The sequence below is a fragment of the Gobius niger genome (assembly GCF_951799975.1).
Source record: "Gobius niger genome assembly, chromosome: 13".
Classification (NCBI taxonomy): Eukaryota; Metazoa; Chordata; class Actinopteri; order Gobiiformes; family Gobiidae; genus Gobius; species Gobius niger.
Window position 1 is genome coordinate 1,336,926 of NC_136864.1, and position 16,709 is coordinate 1,353,634.

Here is a 16,709-nt window from a genome sequence, read left to right on the forward strand (position 1 = left end):
ATAGAGGTCTGAGGTTCTGTGGGTCCTGGAGGGAGTTACAATAAACTATTTCCTCTTATATTCACAATGTGAGGGGCATGAGTGTTATGTCCCAGAGGCCCATTGCTCATTATACCAGATTATGTAGGAACCATGACTCAAGAAAGCACCACCAGCAGGTTGTAAAAGGCGTCACACCCCCCTAGTGGAGGAATTGTGTAATTGCATAAATGTAATGATAGAGATTCTGATGGCTTTTCCCGTTAATTGTGGGCCGTTGTAAGGTATTCTGGGCCTTATCTCGGTCTGACCGGCCCAAAAGTACGTCGGCCCACCGGGAAAACTCCCGAATCTCCCGATCACTCAGAACATCCTGAACTCTTCTGGATTCTGCTAAAGATATTTAACTCCTGTCACTGACTCAGGATCAGATTTGTATGTAGCGTATTTCACTTTTTATCTGTTTCTGGAATGTATCTTCAAACCGTGTGTGTGTGTGTGTGTGTGTGTGTGTGTGTGTGTGTGTGTGTTGTGTGTTTGTGCAGAAAGGCGATTGGGCGGCGGAGAAGGTCATCAGCGTCCCGAGCAAAGCGGTGGAAGGATGGATGATGCCGGAGATGCCAGGTCACACTTTAGCTTCTGTTCCTTTGCTCCGTGTTCTGTGACTTTGTGTTATTTTTGTGTGACTGTGTGTAATTTTTGAGTTATTTTGTGTGACTGTGTGTAATTTTTGTGTGACTTTGTGCGACTTTGTGTTATTTTGTGTTATTTTGTGTTATTTTGTGTTATTTTTGTGTGACTGTTATTTTTGTGTTATTTTGTGTTATTTTTGTGTGAAGTTGTGTTATTTTTGTGTTATTTTTGTGTTATTTTGTGTGACTTTGTGCGACTTTGTGTTATTTTTGTGTGACTGTGTTATTTTGTGTGACTTTGTTATTTTTGTGCGACTTTGTGTTATTTTTGTGTGACTTTGTTATTTTTGTGTGACTTTGTGTTATTTTTGTGTGACTTTGTGTTATTTTTGTGTGACTTTGTGTTATTTTTGTGTGACTTTGTGCGACTTTGTGTTATTTTGTGTGACTTTGTGTTATTTTTGTGCGACTGTTATTTTTGTGTGACTTTGTGTTATTTTTGTGCGACTTTGTGTTATTTTTGTGTGACTTTGTGTTATTTTTGTGTGACTTTGTGCGACTTTGTGTTATTTTGTGTTATTTTGTGTTATTTTTGTGTGACTGTTATTTTTGTGTTATTTTGTGTTATTTTGTGTTATTTTTGTGCGACTTTGTGTTATTTTTGTGTGACTTTGTGTTATTTTTGTGCGACTTTGTGTTATTTTTGTGTGACTGTGTTATTTTTGTGTGACTTTGTGTTATTTTTGTGTGACTTTGTGCGACTTTGTGTTATTTTGTGTTATTTTGTGTTATTTTTGTGTGACTGTTATTTTTGTGTTATTTTGTGTTATTTTTGTGTGACTTTGTGCGACTTTGTGTTATTTTGTGTTATTTTGTGTTATTTTTGTGTTATTTTGTGTTATTTTTGTGCGACTTTGTGTTATTTTTGTGTTATTTTTGTGTGACTTTGTGTTATTTTTGTGTGACTGTTATTTTTGTGTGACTTTGTGTTATTTTTGTGTGACTTTGTTATTTTTGTGCGACTTTGTGTTATTTTTGTGTGACTTTGTGTTATTTTTGTGCGACTTTGTGTTATTTTTGTGTGACTTTGTGTTATTTTTGTGTTATTTTTGTGTGACTTTGTGTTATTTTTGTGTGACTGTTATTTTTGTGTGACTTTGTGTTATTTTTGTGTGACTTTGTGTTATTTTTGTGTGACTGTTATTTTTGTACGACTGTGTTATTTTTGTGCGACTTTGTGTTATTTTTGTGCGACTTTGTGTTATTTTTGTGCGACTTTGTGTTATTTTTGTGACTTTGTGTTATTTTTGTGCGACTTTGTGTTATTTTTGTGCGACTTTGTGTTATTTTTGTGTGACTTTGTGTTATTTTTGTGTTATTTTTGTGTGACTTTGTGTTATTTTTGTGTGACTGTTATTTTTGTGTGACTTTGTGTTATTTTTGTACGACTGTGTTATTTTTGTGCGACTTTGTGTTATTTTTGTGCGACTTTGTGTTATTTTTGTGCGACTTTGTGTTATTTTTGTGTGACTTTGTGTTATTTTAGTGCGACTTTGTGTTATTTTTGTGCGACTTTGTGTTATTTTTGTGTGACTTTGTGTTATTTTTGTGTTATTTTTGTGTGACTTTGTGTTATTTTTGTGTGACTGTTATTTTTGTGTGACTTTGTGTTATTTTTGTACGACTGTGTTATTTTTGTGCGACTTTGTGTTATTTTTGTGCGACTTTGTGTTATTTTTGTGCGACTTTGTGTTATTTTTGTGTGACTTTGTGTTATTTTTGTGCGACTTTGTGTTATTTTTGTGTGACTGTGTTATTTTTGTGTGACTTTGTGTTATTTTTGTGTGACTTTGTGCGACTTTGTGTTATTTTGTGTTATTTTGTGTTATTTTTGTGTGACTGTTATTTTTGTGTTATTTTGTGTTATTTTTGTGTGACTTTGTGCGACTTTGTGTTATTTTGTGTTATTTTGTGTTATTTTTGTGTTATTTTGTGTTATTTTTGTGCGACTTTGTGTTATTTTTGTGTTATTTTTGTGTGACTTTGTGTTATTTTTGTGTGACTGTTATTTTTGTGTGACTTTGTGTTATTTTTGTGTGACTTTGTTATTTTTGTGCGACTTTGTGTTATTTTTGTGTGACTTTGTGTTATTTTTGTGCGACTTTGTGTTATTTTTGTGTGACTTTGTGTTATTTTTGTGTTATTTTTGTGTGACTTTGTGTTATTTTTGTGTGACTGTTATTTTTGTGTGACTTTGTGTTATTTTTGTGTTATTTTTGTGTGACTTTGTGTTATTTTTGTGTGACTGTTATTTTTGTACGACTGTGTTATTTTTGTGCGACTTTGTGTTATTTTTGTGCGACTTTGTGTTATTTTTGTGCGACTTTGTGCTATTTTTGTGTGACTGTGTTATTTTTGTGTGACTTTGTGTTATTTTTGTGTGACTTTGTGCGACTTTGTGTTATTTTGTGTTATTTTGTGTTATTTTTGTGTGACTGTTATTTTTGTGTTATTTTGTGTTATTTTTGTGTGACTTTGTGCGACTTTGTGTTATTTTGTGTTATTTTGTGTTATTTTTGTGTTTTGTGTTATTTTTGTGCGACTTTGTGTTATTTTTGTGTTATTTTTGTGTGACTTTGTGTTATTTTTGTGTGACTGTTATTTTTGTGTGACTTTGTGTTATTTTTGTGTGACTTTGTTATTTTTGTGCGACTTTGTGTTATTTTTGTGTGACTTTGTGTTATTTTTGTGCGACTTTGTGTTATTTTTGTGTGACTTTGTGTTATTTTTGTGTTATTTTTGTGTGACTTTGTGTTATTTTTGTGTGACTGTTATTTTTGTGTGACTTTGTGTTATTTTTGTGTTATTTTTGTGTGACTTTGTGTTATTTTTGTGTAACTGTTATTTTTGTACGACTGTGTTATTTTTGTGCGACTTTGTGTTATTTTTGTGCGACTTTGTGTTATTTTTGTGCGACTTTGTGTTATTTTTGTGACTTTGTGTTATTTTTGTGCGACTTTGTGTTATTTTTGTGCGACTTTGTGTTATTTTTGTGTGACTTTGTGTTATTTTTGTGTTATTTTTGTGTGACTTTGTGTTATTTTTGTGTGACTGTTATTTTTGTGTGACTTTGTGTTATTTTTGTACGACTGTGTTATTTTTGTGCGACTTTGTGTTATTTTTGTGCGACTTTGTGTTATTTTTGTGCGACTTTGTGTTATTTTTGTGTGACTTTGTGTTATTTTAGTGCGACTTTGTGTTATTTTTGTGCGACTTTGTGTTATTTTTGTGTGACTTTGTGTTATTTTTGTGTTATTTTTGTGTGACTTTGTGTTATTTTTGTGTGACTGTTATTTTTGTGTGACTTTGTGTTATTTTTGTACGACTGTGTTATTTTTGTGCGACTTTGTGTTATTTTTGTGCGACTTTGTGTTATTTTTGTGCGACTTTGTGTTATTTTTGTGTGACTTTGTGTTATTTTAGTGCGACTTTGTGTTATTTTTGTGCGACTTTGTGTTATTTTTGTGTGACTTTGTGTTATTTTAGTGCGACTTTGTGTTATTTTTGTGCGACTTTGTGTTATTTTTGTGCGACTTTGTGTTATTTTTGTGTGACGTGTTATTTTTGTGTTATTTTTGTGCGACTTTGTGTTATTTTGTGTGACGTTGTGTTATTTTTGTGTTATTCTTTGTGCGACGGTGGGGACAGGCCTGATCACAGACATCCTGCTCTCGCTGGACGACCGGTTCCTGTACTTCAGTAACTGGCTTCACGGAGACGTCCGGCAGTATGACATCACCGACCGCCGTAAGCCACGCCTAGTCGGACAGGTATGACATCACCGACCGCCGTAAGCCACGCCTAGTCGGACAGGTATGACATCACCACCAGTTACTCGAGTACTTTTACTTCAGAAAGTAGCCCTGTACTATATCTGATATTTGATAGTCAGTGTGATGTACAGTATTTTTTTTAAAACCTGGGACTTGTAGTGCAGAGGTCCCTCCACCAGGGGTCAGCGTTTCCTGCCCTGTGAGACTCTAAAAGGTCCAGCGTTTCTTTAAAGGGGGGTATTTTGCAAAATGGACTTTTTCAAGCTTTCCATCATGTTATTCTGTCACTCCCTCATTAAAAACATGCCTGAAGTGTTGCCTTGGCACATTCACGTATTTCTGAGTAATCTGTAAAAACTCGGATGGCGGCCATTTTAGGGATAGGTTTGCCTGAGTCCTCCTAGGAACGCCCCCACCTCCTGGAGACGCCTCCGAGCCGAGTGACCAACCACTGCTCCTCAGCAGAACCCCCTCCCCACTGATGCCACAGACAGCGTGTGGAGGGGGCGTGTCTAAAGGCTCAGAGGTTCTTAAAGAGACAGAGGCCTATTTCAAGACATTCACTACAGCCATTTTGAGAGAAACATTTTATACAAGGCAGTTATTCTAATTTACTGCATTTACAGACCAACAGAAGGTTTGTCATCATTGTAGTGTGATATAGACTGGTGCTGTGGGACTGACAAAAGCAGAACACCCCCTCTTTAAGTTAATAAATACAGTCTAAATGAAGATGAAGTGATGTTTTTTACAGAAATGAGCTGCAAACATCTGAATTTACACCGTTTTGTCAAAAGGGCTAAAAAAAAAAACATACTATGCAATTTTTTTTTTCTTTTTAAAAATGTTTCCCAATTTTTTTTCTTTTTTTTGGAACAATTCTATACATTTTTTTCCACCTTTTTCCACGTCTATTTTTAAGACATTTTTTTAAATGTTCTTTTTCTCAAGTATTTCATTTGTCCCTCCTTTTTCTTGTTTATTCGCCATTTTTATTTCTATTTTAATTTATTTTTTTCTATTTTTTGCCCCCAATCTTCCCGCTTATTGCAAAAGCTTCATAATGACATATAATGTAATAAAGTTAGTTCTCATCCCTCCCTCGCTCAGAGCCATAATCCACTGGTACGGTTTGTGTTGTGGTTCTTGTGATACGGTTTGTGATAGCGTGTTGTTGTGATACAGTTTGTGATGTGGTTCTTGTGATACAGTTTGTGATAGCGTGTTGTTGTGATACAGTTTGTGATAGCGTGTTGTTGTGATACAGTTTGTGTTGTGGTTCTTGTGATACGGTTTGTGATAGCGTGTGGTTCTTGTGGCAGGTGTTTCTCGGGGGCAGTTTGGTGAAAGACGGTCCAGTCAAAGTCCTGAACGACCCGGAGAACCACGGCCAGCCCGAGCCCCGCGTCATCAAGGTACCTCAGATCTAACCCTGTCAGATCCACAAACATCACAGAACAAAACCACATTTAAACCTGCTTTTGTCCATGTTTTAGGTTTTGCCACAGAACATTTCAGCAGTTTTGGAAATGTTTCTGCATAAAACGCCTCAAATGACAAAACACAATATATTTCTGCCTCATGTTTATATAAATGATCTACAGCAAAGTTTGAAATGGACGTCTCTACATTTAATTTCAGACAAGACAAAGTGTATTGATATTATTGTGTAAAAGTGCGTTAGGTGAATGTTGTTGTATGTATCTTGTATGTTCTGATTGCGTGTTGTCCAGGGGAAGCGTGTGCGTGGGAGCCCACAGATGCTGCAGCTCAGTCTGGACGGGCGGAGGCTGTACGTGACCACGTCCCTGTACAGCGGCTGGGACAAGCAGTTCTACCCCGACATGATCCGGTAAGACCTGGAGCGGCTCCGCCTGGAGCGGCTTCACCTGGAGCTGCTTCACCTGGAGCTGCTTCACCTGGAGCGGCTTCACTTGGAGCGGCTTCATCTGGAGCGGCTTCACCTGGAGCGGCTTCACCTGGAGCGGCTTCACCTGGAGCGGCTTCATCTGGAGCGGCTTCATCTGGAGCGGCTTCACCTGGAGCCGCTTCATCTGGAGCGGCTTCATCTGGAGCTGCTCCACCTGGAGCGGCTCCACCTGGAGCGGCTCCACCTGGAGCTGCTTCACCTGGAGCGGCTCCACCTGGAGCCGCTTCACCTGGAGCGGCTTCACCTGGAGCGGCTTCACCTGGAGCGGCTTCATCTGGAGCGGCTTCATCTGGAGCGACTCCACCTGGAGCGGCTTCACCTGGAGCGGCTCCAGCTTCGCTTCAGCAGATTCAGACGGAAACTTGTGAACTCAGAATTCACTGAGTCACAAAAGAAGAATAAAGGGCTCACGGCCTGGAGACGAGTTGGAGACTTGCGTTGCCGCTGGTCACAGAGACGTCTCAGAGACGTCCTCTGGAGAAAAGGCGAGTCTCCAGGTCACAGTGAAAACAAACAGGTTTGATTTCAGAGGAGTCTCACATCTCACCGGTTGAAGACGACCAATAGTGTTTGCAATGTTGCCACAGCGGAGACTCCGCTGAAATCAAACCTGTTGGTTTTCCCCGTGACCTGGGGCCACATGTGTCCTGATCCTTTTATAAACACTGATTTTCCTTCGCTCCTATTTTCTCCACATTCCTTGACATTCAGATAAACTCGATGTTGTGAATCTGCAACGTCGATTTGATCTCTCTCATTTCCCTCGTCTCTGTTTCAGCGAGGGCTCCGTGATGATGCAGATCGACGTGAACACCACCACAGGAGGCCTCGCTCTCAACCAGAACTTCCTGGTGGACTTTGGGAAAGAACCCGAGGGTCCGTCTCTGGCTCACGAGCTGCGATATCCGGGAGGAGACTGCACGTCCGACATCTGGATCTGAGCCCCGCCCACTCATCTGGATCTCAGCCCCGCCCACTCACTCCTCACACATTCCCACGCCTCTTCAGGAGGTCGAAGAGTCTGAGCCACTTTCCTCTTAATAAACAAGTCTTTTATAAACCAGCCTGTCTTTTCCTCAGACGTTAATAATACTTCACTCCTCTGATTTCGGGAGTGTTTTCTGACTATAAAATAAACAGAATCACACACCAAGTCAAATCTCCCTCGGGTCCATGTCGATGATCTATCTTTTATTCCTACAATATCATATCATTTGTGAAATGCTTAAAACAAACTGTTTAAATACATATTAAATTGATATTAAAATGTGTTTTTCTTCCTTTAACGCAATAACTGTATACAGTGGGGGTCCCAAGTTGTTTATGTGTCAGTTTTTGGGGGTTCCAGCCAGTTTGGGAACCCCTGATCTCCAGCAGCTGCCGTGACTTTACCTCGTTCATTCGTTCACTCAAAGAAAACGCAACATTAGATCATTTTTGAAAGTGTCAGTTCAGCATCAGTTCTTTTATAAGTCAGTGTCAACAACCTTTGCCATAAAAGTTGGAAAACACCACAACAGTGTTTCCTTAACTGTGTGAAAGGAGAGAAACAGCGCCCCCAATTTGACGCTGGTGGCCAAAACGTGCACTGCATCCATATTTACCATTGAACCGAACCTGAACCGAGCTCATCCAGTTTGGCTTTTTCCAAGAAGCTTTTAGATTTGTGAAAAGCAAAGTCACAACGACACAAAAAAGCCACGAAGGAGAGACAAAAACTGAACAAAAAAGTGACAAGTACGTGATGAAAAATTGGCCAAAATGCGCTGGAAAAAAAACAACATACAAAGTGACGACAACATGGCAACAGATGATCCGTTTACTCTGGCCTATAGTGAGCTCCAGTCGAGAAGCTTTTACATTTGAGTAAAGCTGAACTGGAGAAAATGAGCTCGGTTAACCTCTTAACTCCCGCCTGAACCGAGAGGATCTTTTTCCTCACGTCATCACATTTTTTTCATCATTTTTTTGTTGGGTGTTCAACTCATTTCTGTAACTTTTTCGTCATATTTTTGTCATTTTTCGTCAATTTTTAATCAAATTTTTGTCACATTTGTATTTTTTTTTTGGTTTAATCACATTTTTGTCATCTTTTATTTGTCATTTTTTCGTCAATTTTTCATAATTTTTTTGAAATTTTTTGGTCACATTTTTGTCATTTTTTGTCATTTCTTTATCATATTTTTATCATTTTTTCGCCAATTTTTTATCACATTTTTTATCATTTTTTGTCAAATTTTTTATCATATTTTTGTCATTTTTTTAATTTTTTGTCAATTTTTCCATTATATTTTTGTACGTTTTTTGCTACATTTTGGTCATTTTTTGGTCATATTTTTGTAATTTTTTGGTCACATTTTTGTCACATTTTTTGTCATTTTTTGTCAATTTTTTATCATATTTTTGTCAATTTTTTGTCCATTTTCTTGTGACATTTTTATGACATTTTTGCCACTTTTTCATCTATTTTTCATCACTGTTTCCGTCCCTTTTTTGTCACATTTCCATCACTGTTTTCGTCTCAGTTTTGTTGCTATTTTCACAGCTTTTTTCCAGAAGCTTTTGGATTGGGGTAAAGCCAAACTGGAGAAAATGTTCTCGGTTCAGGTGGGAGTTAAGGGGTTAAGATTAGGATTTCAGCCTCTCTGTATAGAGTTTGCATGTCCTCCCTGAGGTTGGGTTCCTCCGGGTTCCTCCAGGTTCCTCCAGGTTCCTCCAGGTTCCTCCAGGTTCCTCCAGGTTCCTCCAGGGACTGGCCCACAGCTGCTCAGGACTAATCCAACACCGCAGTAATATCGTTGTACAATAAAGTTCTCTTCTTCTTCTTCTTCTTTCAATCAAAAATACATCAGCTTCAAAGTCAGAAATATCAGAACTATCATGTTCTAGAACGAGGACAGATGTTTCCAGAGGAGTTCTCGTTTGCAGAGCGTCTCACATGAGCGAGCAGAACCTGGAGCGCAGCCTCTCCAACAGGGGCGTGGCCTCTCTGCTGTCAGGGCTGTCGATGGGCGGGGCTTCTGACGTCTGGACCAATGACACTTCACTGAGAAGAGACGGGAACAAGAATGTCTTTGGTAACACCTCATCTCCATCTTCCACGTGGTCGGTTTATCTGATTAAAGCCACAGATGCAGAAATGGAATAATAACCTGTCAGTGTGCAGCTCCCTGTCGGAGCCCGGCTCACCTGGAACACACGAAACATCTGGATTTAGTAACAGCTGGAGCTTTGGACTTTTAGGAGAACGTTTTTACATATGCTTTAACCTGAACCGAGCACATTTTCTCCAGTTTGGCTTTACCCCAATCCAAAAGCTTCTGGAAAAAGGTGAGAAAATGGAAACAAAACTGAGACGAAAACAATGATGGAAATGTAACAAAAAATTGACAAAAAAGTGACGAAATATTGAGAAAAAATTGAGAAAAAATTGAGAAAAAATTGAGAAAAATTTAGAAAAAATTTGGAAAAATTGAAAAAAAAATGAGAAAAAAATGATGAAAAAGTGGCAAAAATGTCACAAAAAATGACAAAAAATAACAAAAAATTGATGAAAAATGGATGAAAAATTGCCCAAAAAAAATTGCCAAAAAGAATTGCCAAAAAATGACGAAAAAATGATGAAAAAGAGACAAAAATGTCACACAAAATTGACAAAAAAATGACCAAAAAAATGACAAAAAATGATGAACATGTGACAAAAAGTGACAAAAAATGTACAAAAACAAAACTGAGACGAAAACAATGATGGAAATGTGACAAAAAAGTAACGAAAAAAAAAAAACGGACAAAAAATTGACCAAAAGAGGATGAAAAAATGGCAAAAATGTTGGGGAAAAAATGACAAAAAATTGACAAAAAAATGACAAAAAAAATGACAAAAAATTGACAAGAGATGGACAAAAAAATAGGAAAAAATGATGAAAAAGTGGCAAAAATGTCACAAAAAATGACAGAAAGTGACAAAAAAAATGATGAAAAATATACAAAAAATTGACGAAAAAATGATGAAAAAAATTGACAAAAAAACGACAAAAAAAATGACTAAAAATAGACAAATAATTGACAAAAAAAGGACAAAAAATGACAGAAAGTGACAAAAAAATGACGAAAAATTGACAAAAAATGATGAACATGTGACAAAAAATGTACTATTTGACAAAAAAAATACAAAAAAGTTACAAAAATGAGTGGAATACCCCCAAAAAATGATGGAAAAAAATGTGATGACGTGAGGAAAAAGATCCATTCAGATGAGTTTTGTAGATCTTAGCTTTCAAATGAGGCGTTACACTGGCCTACAGGATTTGGGTAAAGCTGAACTGGAGAAAATGCTCTCGGTTCAGGCGGGAGTTAAGAGGTTAAAGTGTGGCGCATGACGACATTGACTCACTTAGCTCCTCCCCTTTCTGCTCTTCTCTCTGCTGATTGGATGCTGTGGTGGGACTCGGTGTGTTCAGGTACATCCTGTAAAAAGAGCCTTTATATTGATGTACAGTACGTTATAATCACTCTCCAGTCCAACTGTAGCCACAGCCGCCCTGTGGCCTCACCTGGGGCTGAGGGGCGTCAGGGGGCTCAGGGGGCGTGGCCTGGTTGGTCCAAAGTGTCGCGGCCTCTGTGCAACACAAACATTTGTCGATGATTGTGAGAAAACAACTTTACACGAGACAGAAACACACAAGATATATATCGGCCCGTTAACCCCTTAACTCCCACCTGAACCGAGCACATTTTCTCCAGTTTGGCTTTACCCCAATCCAAAAGCTTCTGGAAAAAAGCTGTGAAAATAGCGACAAAACTGAGACGAAAACAATGATGGAAATGTGACAAAAAAGTGATGAAAAACTGGCAAAAATGTCACAAAAATGTCACAAGAAATTGACAAAAAATTACAAATTTTTTTAATTTTTTAATCACATTTTTATCACATTTTTTGTCATTTTTTGTCATTTTTTGTCAATTTTTTGTCAAAATTTGATAAAAATTTGACAAAAAATGACCAAAATGTAGCAAAAAAAAGACAAAAAATTGATGAGAAATTGAAGAAAAAAATGACAAAAATTTGACAAAAAATGACAAAAAAATGTGATAAAAATGTGACAAAAATGTGATTAAAAAATGGACGAAAAAATTACGAAAATGTGATAAGAAATTGACAATTTTTATGAAAAAAATTGACAAAAAATGACCAAAAAATGTGATTCAAAATCTAATGAAAAAATTACAAAAATGGGATAAAAAATGGACAAAAAATGACCAAAAAAGTGACAAAAATTTGATAAAAAATGGACGAAAAAATGACTAATAAAGTTACAAAAATGAGTTGAATACCCAACAAAAAAATTATAGAAAAAAAATCTGATGACGTGAGGAAAAAGATCCTCTCGGCTCAGGCGGGAGTTAAGAGGTTAAGTCCACTTTAAAGTTTAACTCTACAACACCAAACACACATGTCCTGACTCACTTTAGCCGGTTTTGTTTTCCCAAATATGTAAATAACTCATTCATGTAATTTCCTTTGGCTTTAGTTCTAAAGAAATAAAACGATGCGAGATGTTTGGTTCAGACCTGAGTCACCGTGAGGCGCAGAGCTGAGGTCAGACGCTCCACCAGACGATTCCCCACCCCTTCAGAGTCCTGCCAACACCAACACCTGTTTAGTGACCAGTGTGGGGCTGGTGGTGGTTTGTTGTGATCAGTGTGGGAGTGATGGTGGTTTATTGTGATCAGTGTGGAGGTGATTGTGGTTTGTTGTGATCAGTGTGAGAGTGATGGTGGTTTCATGTGACCAGTGTGGGGCTGTGGCTGTACCTGGCAGTGGCTGAGGGACAGCAGGGCCTGTCTGTACAGCTGAATGGCCTTGTGCTGCTTCCTCTGCTTCAGATAAACCTCAGCCAGAGCCTCACACACCTGCACCTGAGCGCTGTGCTCCGCTGTCCACACACACAGACCACAGTCATGATTATAAAGTCACACGGATCGGCTCACTGCTCATCCGGAGCTGCATCACCTGAGTCGGTGAAGCCTTGCAGGGCGTGGTTGAAGCTTTCGATGGCCTCGTCTTCTTTCCCGAGGCGCCGACACGCCAGGGCCAGGTTACTGAAGCACTGAGCCTGTTCTCCGCGCTGTCCCAGGGAGCCTGAAACCAGGAAGTCTCTCAATGTTCGCACTATTCCAAATGAAAAGGTATAAACCAGCCCAAACCCTCTCTTTCTGATTTGTATTCTCTGACGTTTTGTGTCTTTGAGTCTTTGAATTACCAAAATGTAACAAAAAATGACAAAAATGTGACAAAAAATGACCAAAAAAAATGACCAAAAAAATGACAAAAATGTGACAAAAAATGACAAAAAAAATTGATAAAAATTTGACAAAAAATTACAAAAATGTGACAAAAAAATGACCAAAATGTAACAAAAAATGACCAGAAATTGATGAAAAATTGAAGAAAAAATGACAAAAATGTGACAAAAAATGACAAAAAAATTGATAAAAATTTGACCAAAAATTACAAAAATTGGACAAAAATGTGACAAAAAAATGTGATAAAAATTTGACAAAAAATTACAAAAATGTGAGAAAAAATGACAAAAAAATTTGATAAAAATTTGACCAAAAATTACAAAAATTGTGACAAAAATGTGACAAAAAAATGTGATAAAAATTTGACAAAAAATTACAAAAAATGGCCAAAAAAAGGACAAAAAAATGACAAGAAATGTGACAAAAAATTTACAAAAAAATGACCAAAATGTAACAAAAAAATGACAAAAATATGACAAGAAAATGGGATAAAAATGTTTACTCTCTGACGTTTTGTGTCTTTGAGGCCTGCGATTCCCCCGTTCAGACTGACCGTAGAGTTTGGCGGCGAGGCGGTGATACTCCAGCGCTCCACTGAACTCCCCCACGGCGTTCAGGGCGGCCCCGAGGTTCAGCAGCACTTTGGCCAGCAGGGGGCGGTCCTGCTGCTGCGACGCCGGACTCAGCGCCTTCTGGAAACACTGCACCGCCTCCGGGAACAAGCGCAGCTGACAGAAGACCACGCCCACCGACAGGAGCAGCTCACCTGGAGACACGCCCACCTTTACTCCCAAAACACCGACTCTTCACAGCTTTAAACCGAGACATTCTTCATTCAAGGACTTTTCAAACTAATATCAGTTGGCTCTTGTCGGTCCGTCACTGTGAGTTTGAAAAGCTAAACTACATGATGTAAATCTGAATCTGAATATTTAACCCCTTAACTCCCACCTGAACTGGGCACATTTTCTCCAGTTTGGCTTTACCCCAATCCAAAAGCTTCTGGACAAAAGGTGTGAAAATAGCAACAAAACTGAGACGAAAACAATGATGGAAATGTGACAAAAAAGTGACGAAAAATGGACAAAAAAGTTGATTAAAAATTGATGAAAAAATGACAAAAATTTGATTAAAATGTACAAAAAAAATGAAAAAAAAAGACAAAATGTGACAAAAATGTGACAAAAAAATGACAAAAAAGTTATGAAAAATTGATGAAAAAATTACAAAAATTTGATAAAAATTGATGAAAAAATTAAAAAAATGTGACAAAAGTGACGAAAATTTATGAAAAAGTGGCAAAAATGTCAAGAAATAGGTCACAAAAAAAAATTGTATTAAAATTTGACAAAAAATGACCAAAAAAATGACTAAATTGCGATAATAAATAGACGAAAAATTACAAAAAAGTTACAAAACGTGGCAAAAAAAATAAAAAAAAAAAGATAAAAAATTGACGAAAATAATGTTTAAAAAAATGTTTAAAAAAATGACAAAAAAATGACAAAAAATGAGTTGAATACCCAACAAAAAAATGATGGATAAAAAGTCTGATGACGTGAGGAAAAAGATCCTCTCAGTTCAGGCGGGAGTTACGAGGTTAACCTAACTAAGTGAAAATTCTTCTTCAGTTAAAAGCATCATCTGTCAAACTTGTGATTCTTGTAACATCAGTGGGCGGGGCTGTGAAGGGGTCTGAGGGAAACTCCATCTGAAAGTCACAGCTTAAAGCCCAGGGAGTATCCATCGTAGAAAAGGTTAAATCATCGACTGGACTGGGTTTAGGTAAAGTTGAGGACGTTTCGCCTCTAGTCACAGAAGCTTCTTCTGAGCTCTTTAGGTCCGAAAAGACACTATTACCCAAACTGGAGCTAAGTCAAAATAATACAAAGGCTCCTCCCAGGTCTACGCCCACTGACTCAGCAGCAGGGCTGAACAAAGAGCTGAGCTGAGTGAGACTGTAAACGACTTGGGTATGGAAGTTTGGCACTTTTGGTTCCCTCCTCCTGGGTCTTGTTTAGACTTATCTCCAGTTTGTGTAGCAGTGTCTTTTCTGACCTACAGAGCTCAGAAGACGCTTCTGTGACTCCTCGCCCCCTCCCAGTCCATAATATGATTTTCCCTTTTGCAGAGGTCTGATAATGCAGATTTGAGGCTTTCTTGTGTGGCCTGCATGGTGGTCATGCCCGTCGGGAGGCGCCTCTGATGAAGACGGAAGTAGACAATCCTTGTTCGTCGAAAGGCGTAAGGTTTTTGAACAAGCGTGTTTGTTTTACCAAGCGTCTTTCTAAAGAACCATGAAAACTAATTTTGTTTTCAAGAAGACATAATGAATGTAATAAAAGATCTGCTGAAGGACCTCCTGAACGTGCCTTCACAGAGGAAGGTGGGTCGGAAAAGGAAGAAGGTGTTTTCAGGAGACTTGACTCACATGAACAGTTGTTACTGTGAGCGGCTCCGTCCACAGACAAATCATGAAAACAAATCATGAAAGGTTTGACCAAATTATGATGGTTACACTTTCTTATTTTGTTCGTATCTTTGTTTCTGGTACAGTTGTTGCTTGTGTGTCAGAGCAGCTCTAACAACAGTAATTCTCCACAATGATGTTGATGAGACTCATCTTTGATCTCCTCCCACTCTCGTGCACAGAGTGAAATCCAAACGCTCAGCTGAACCATATAAGTGACTGCATTACCCAGAATGCCCTGGTCGGTGACGCTGTCGCTCAGACTCAGGCAGTCGGTCAGGGCTTTGCTGGCCTCGTCGGGGCTGAACTCGTCGCACTGGAGCATGTGGGCGGCGGCCTCCTTCAGGGCGGCGGCGGCCGAGTGCGGGACGTTGGCCACGCGGTAACTCTCGGCGGCTCGGAGGAAACTCTGCACCGCCAACGCGTGTTCCTGAACACACAACAGAGTCAGAACCACAGGGAAACACGTCATTATGAATGGAGGAGAGCCAGTTCATCCATAACCACTCTGTTATTGTGGAACAGCTCCCCCTGGTGGCCGTGTATCAGCCCTTTGTGACTCCTTTAAAGGGGGGGTATTCTGCAAAATGGACTTTTTCAAGCTTTCCATCATGTTATTCTGTCACTCCCTCATTAAAAACATGCCTAAAGTGTTGCCTTGGCACATTCACGTATTTTTGAGTAATCTGTAAAAACTCTGATGGCGGCCATTTTAGGGACAGGTTTGCCTGAGTCCTCCTAGGAACGCCCCCACCTCCTGGAGACGCCTCCGAGCTTTCGTCACCGGCCGAGTAACCAACCACTGCTCCTCAGCAGAACCCCCTCCCCACTGATGCCACAGACAGCGTGTGGAGGGGGCGTGTCTAAAGGCTCAGAGGTTCTTAAAGAGACAGAGGCCTATTTCAAGACATTCACTACAGCCATTTTGAGAGAGACATTTTATACAAGGCAGTTATTCTAATTTACTGCATTTACAGACCAACAGCAGGTTTGTCATCATTGTAGTGAGATATAGACTGGTGCTATGTGACTGAAAAAAGCAGAACACCCCCTCTTTAAGATTTTACCTCTGAGCACATTTTCTCCAGTTTGGCTTTACCCAGATCTAAAAGTTTACAAAAAAGTGACAAAGAAGCAACAAAAGAGTGACAATAACACTATTTTTCATATTACATGTTTGTTCTTTTAGTAAGACGGAAGGTTTCGTTTACCTGCTTGACTAGTTTCGATCACTTCTTGTGACGTGTCGTAGCAGCTTACATGGGTTTTCCAGTCAGTAGGCAGAGCTTGCGCCCCCTACTGGCTGGGGCCTTCTCCAGGACGGCCTCCCCGGTGTGGGATAAGGTGAACGCTCCCTCGTCCCGGTTCATAGATGTTGATGCACGTTTCCTGATCTCGATGGCTTCTCTGATCCAGCGGTGGTGCTGACTGGAAAAGCCACGTGCACTGCCTAGGACACGTCACCTCCACCACCAGGGGGCGCTTCTGAGGAAACTAGTCAAGCAGGTAAACGAAACCTTCTGTCTCCACTTATTTGAAGGACTGTTTGTCAAGATGTG

At 39.0% G+C, this 16,709-nt stretch overlaps 2 protein-coding genes across 3 annotated transcripts in view; one reads left to right on the plus strand and one right to left on the minus strand.

The window, feature by feature from the left end:
* The window catches only part of selenbp1 (selenium binding protein 1), a 36,943-nt gene extending 29,574 nt beyond the window's left edge, over window positions 1-7,369 (plus strand). The window contains exons 8-12 of the mRNA XM_079569340.1: window positions 525-603; window positions 4,320-4,441; window positions 5,767-5,859; window positions 6,178-6,296; window positions 7,153-7,369. Of these exons, the coding sequence (XP_079425466.1) occupies window positions 525-603; window positions 4,320-4,441; window positions 5,767-5,859; window positions 6,178-6,296; window positions 7,153-7,315 (576 nt within the window). The 3' untranslated portion in view covers window positions 7,316-7,369. The remainder of the gene's footprint in view (window positions 1-524; window positions 604-4,319; window positions 4,442-5,766; window positions 5,860-6,177; window positions 6,297-7,152) is intronic.
* A 1,925-nt stretch (window positions 7,370-9,294) lies between these two features.
* Window positions 9,295-16,709, minus strand: part of ttc24 (tetratricopeptide repeat domain 24) — a 16,472-nt gene continuing 9,057 nt past the window's right edge. For both annotated transcript variants that reach the window (XM_079569337.1, XM_079569338.1), the window contains exons 5-13: window positions 15,379-15,580; window positions 13,234-13,446; window positions 12,388-12,516; window positions 12,189-12,310; window positions 11,946-12,014; window positions 10,928-10,992; window positions 10,768-10,841; window positions 9,527-9,563; window positions 9,295-9,420 (exon numbers count right to left, since the gene is read on the minus strand). In XM_079569337.1, coding sequence (XP_079425463.1) covers window positions 9,309-9,420; window positions 9,527-9,563; window positions 10,768-10,841; window positions 10,928-10,992; window positions 11,946-12,014; window positions 12,189-12,310; window positions 12,388-12,516; window positions 13,234-13,446; window positions 15,379-15,580 — 1,023 coding nt within the window. In that variant the 3' untranslated portion in view covers window positions 9,295-9,308. The remainder of the gene's footprint in view (window positions 9,421-9,526; window positions 9,564-10,767; window positions 10,842-10,927; window positions 10,993-11,945; window positions 12,015-12,188; window positions 12,311-12,387; window positions 12,517-13,233; window positions 13,447-15,378; window positions 15,581-16,709) is intronic.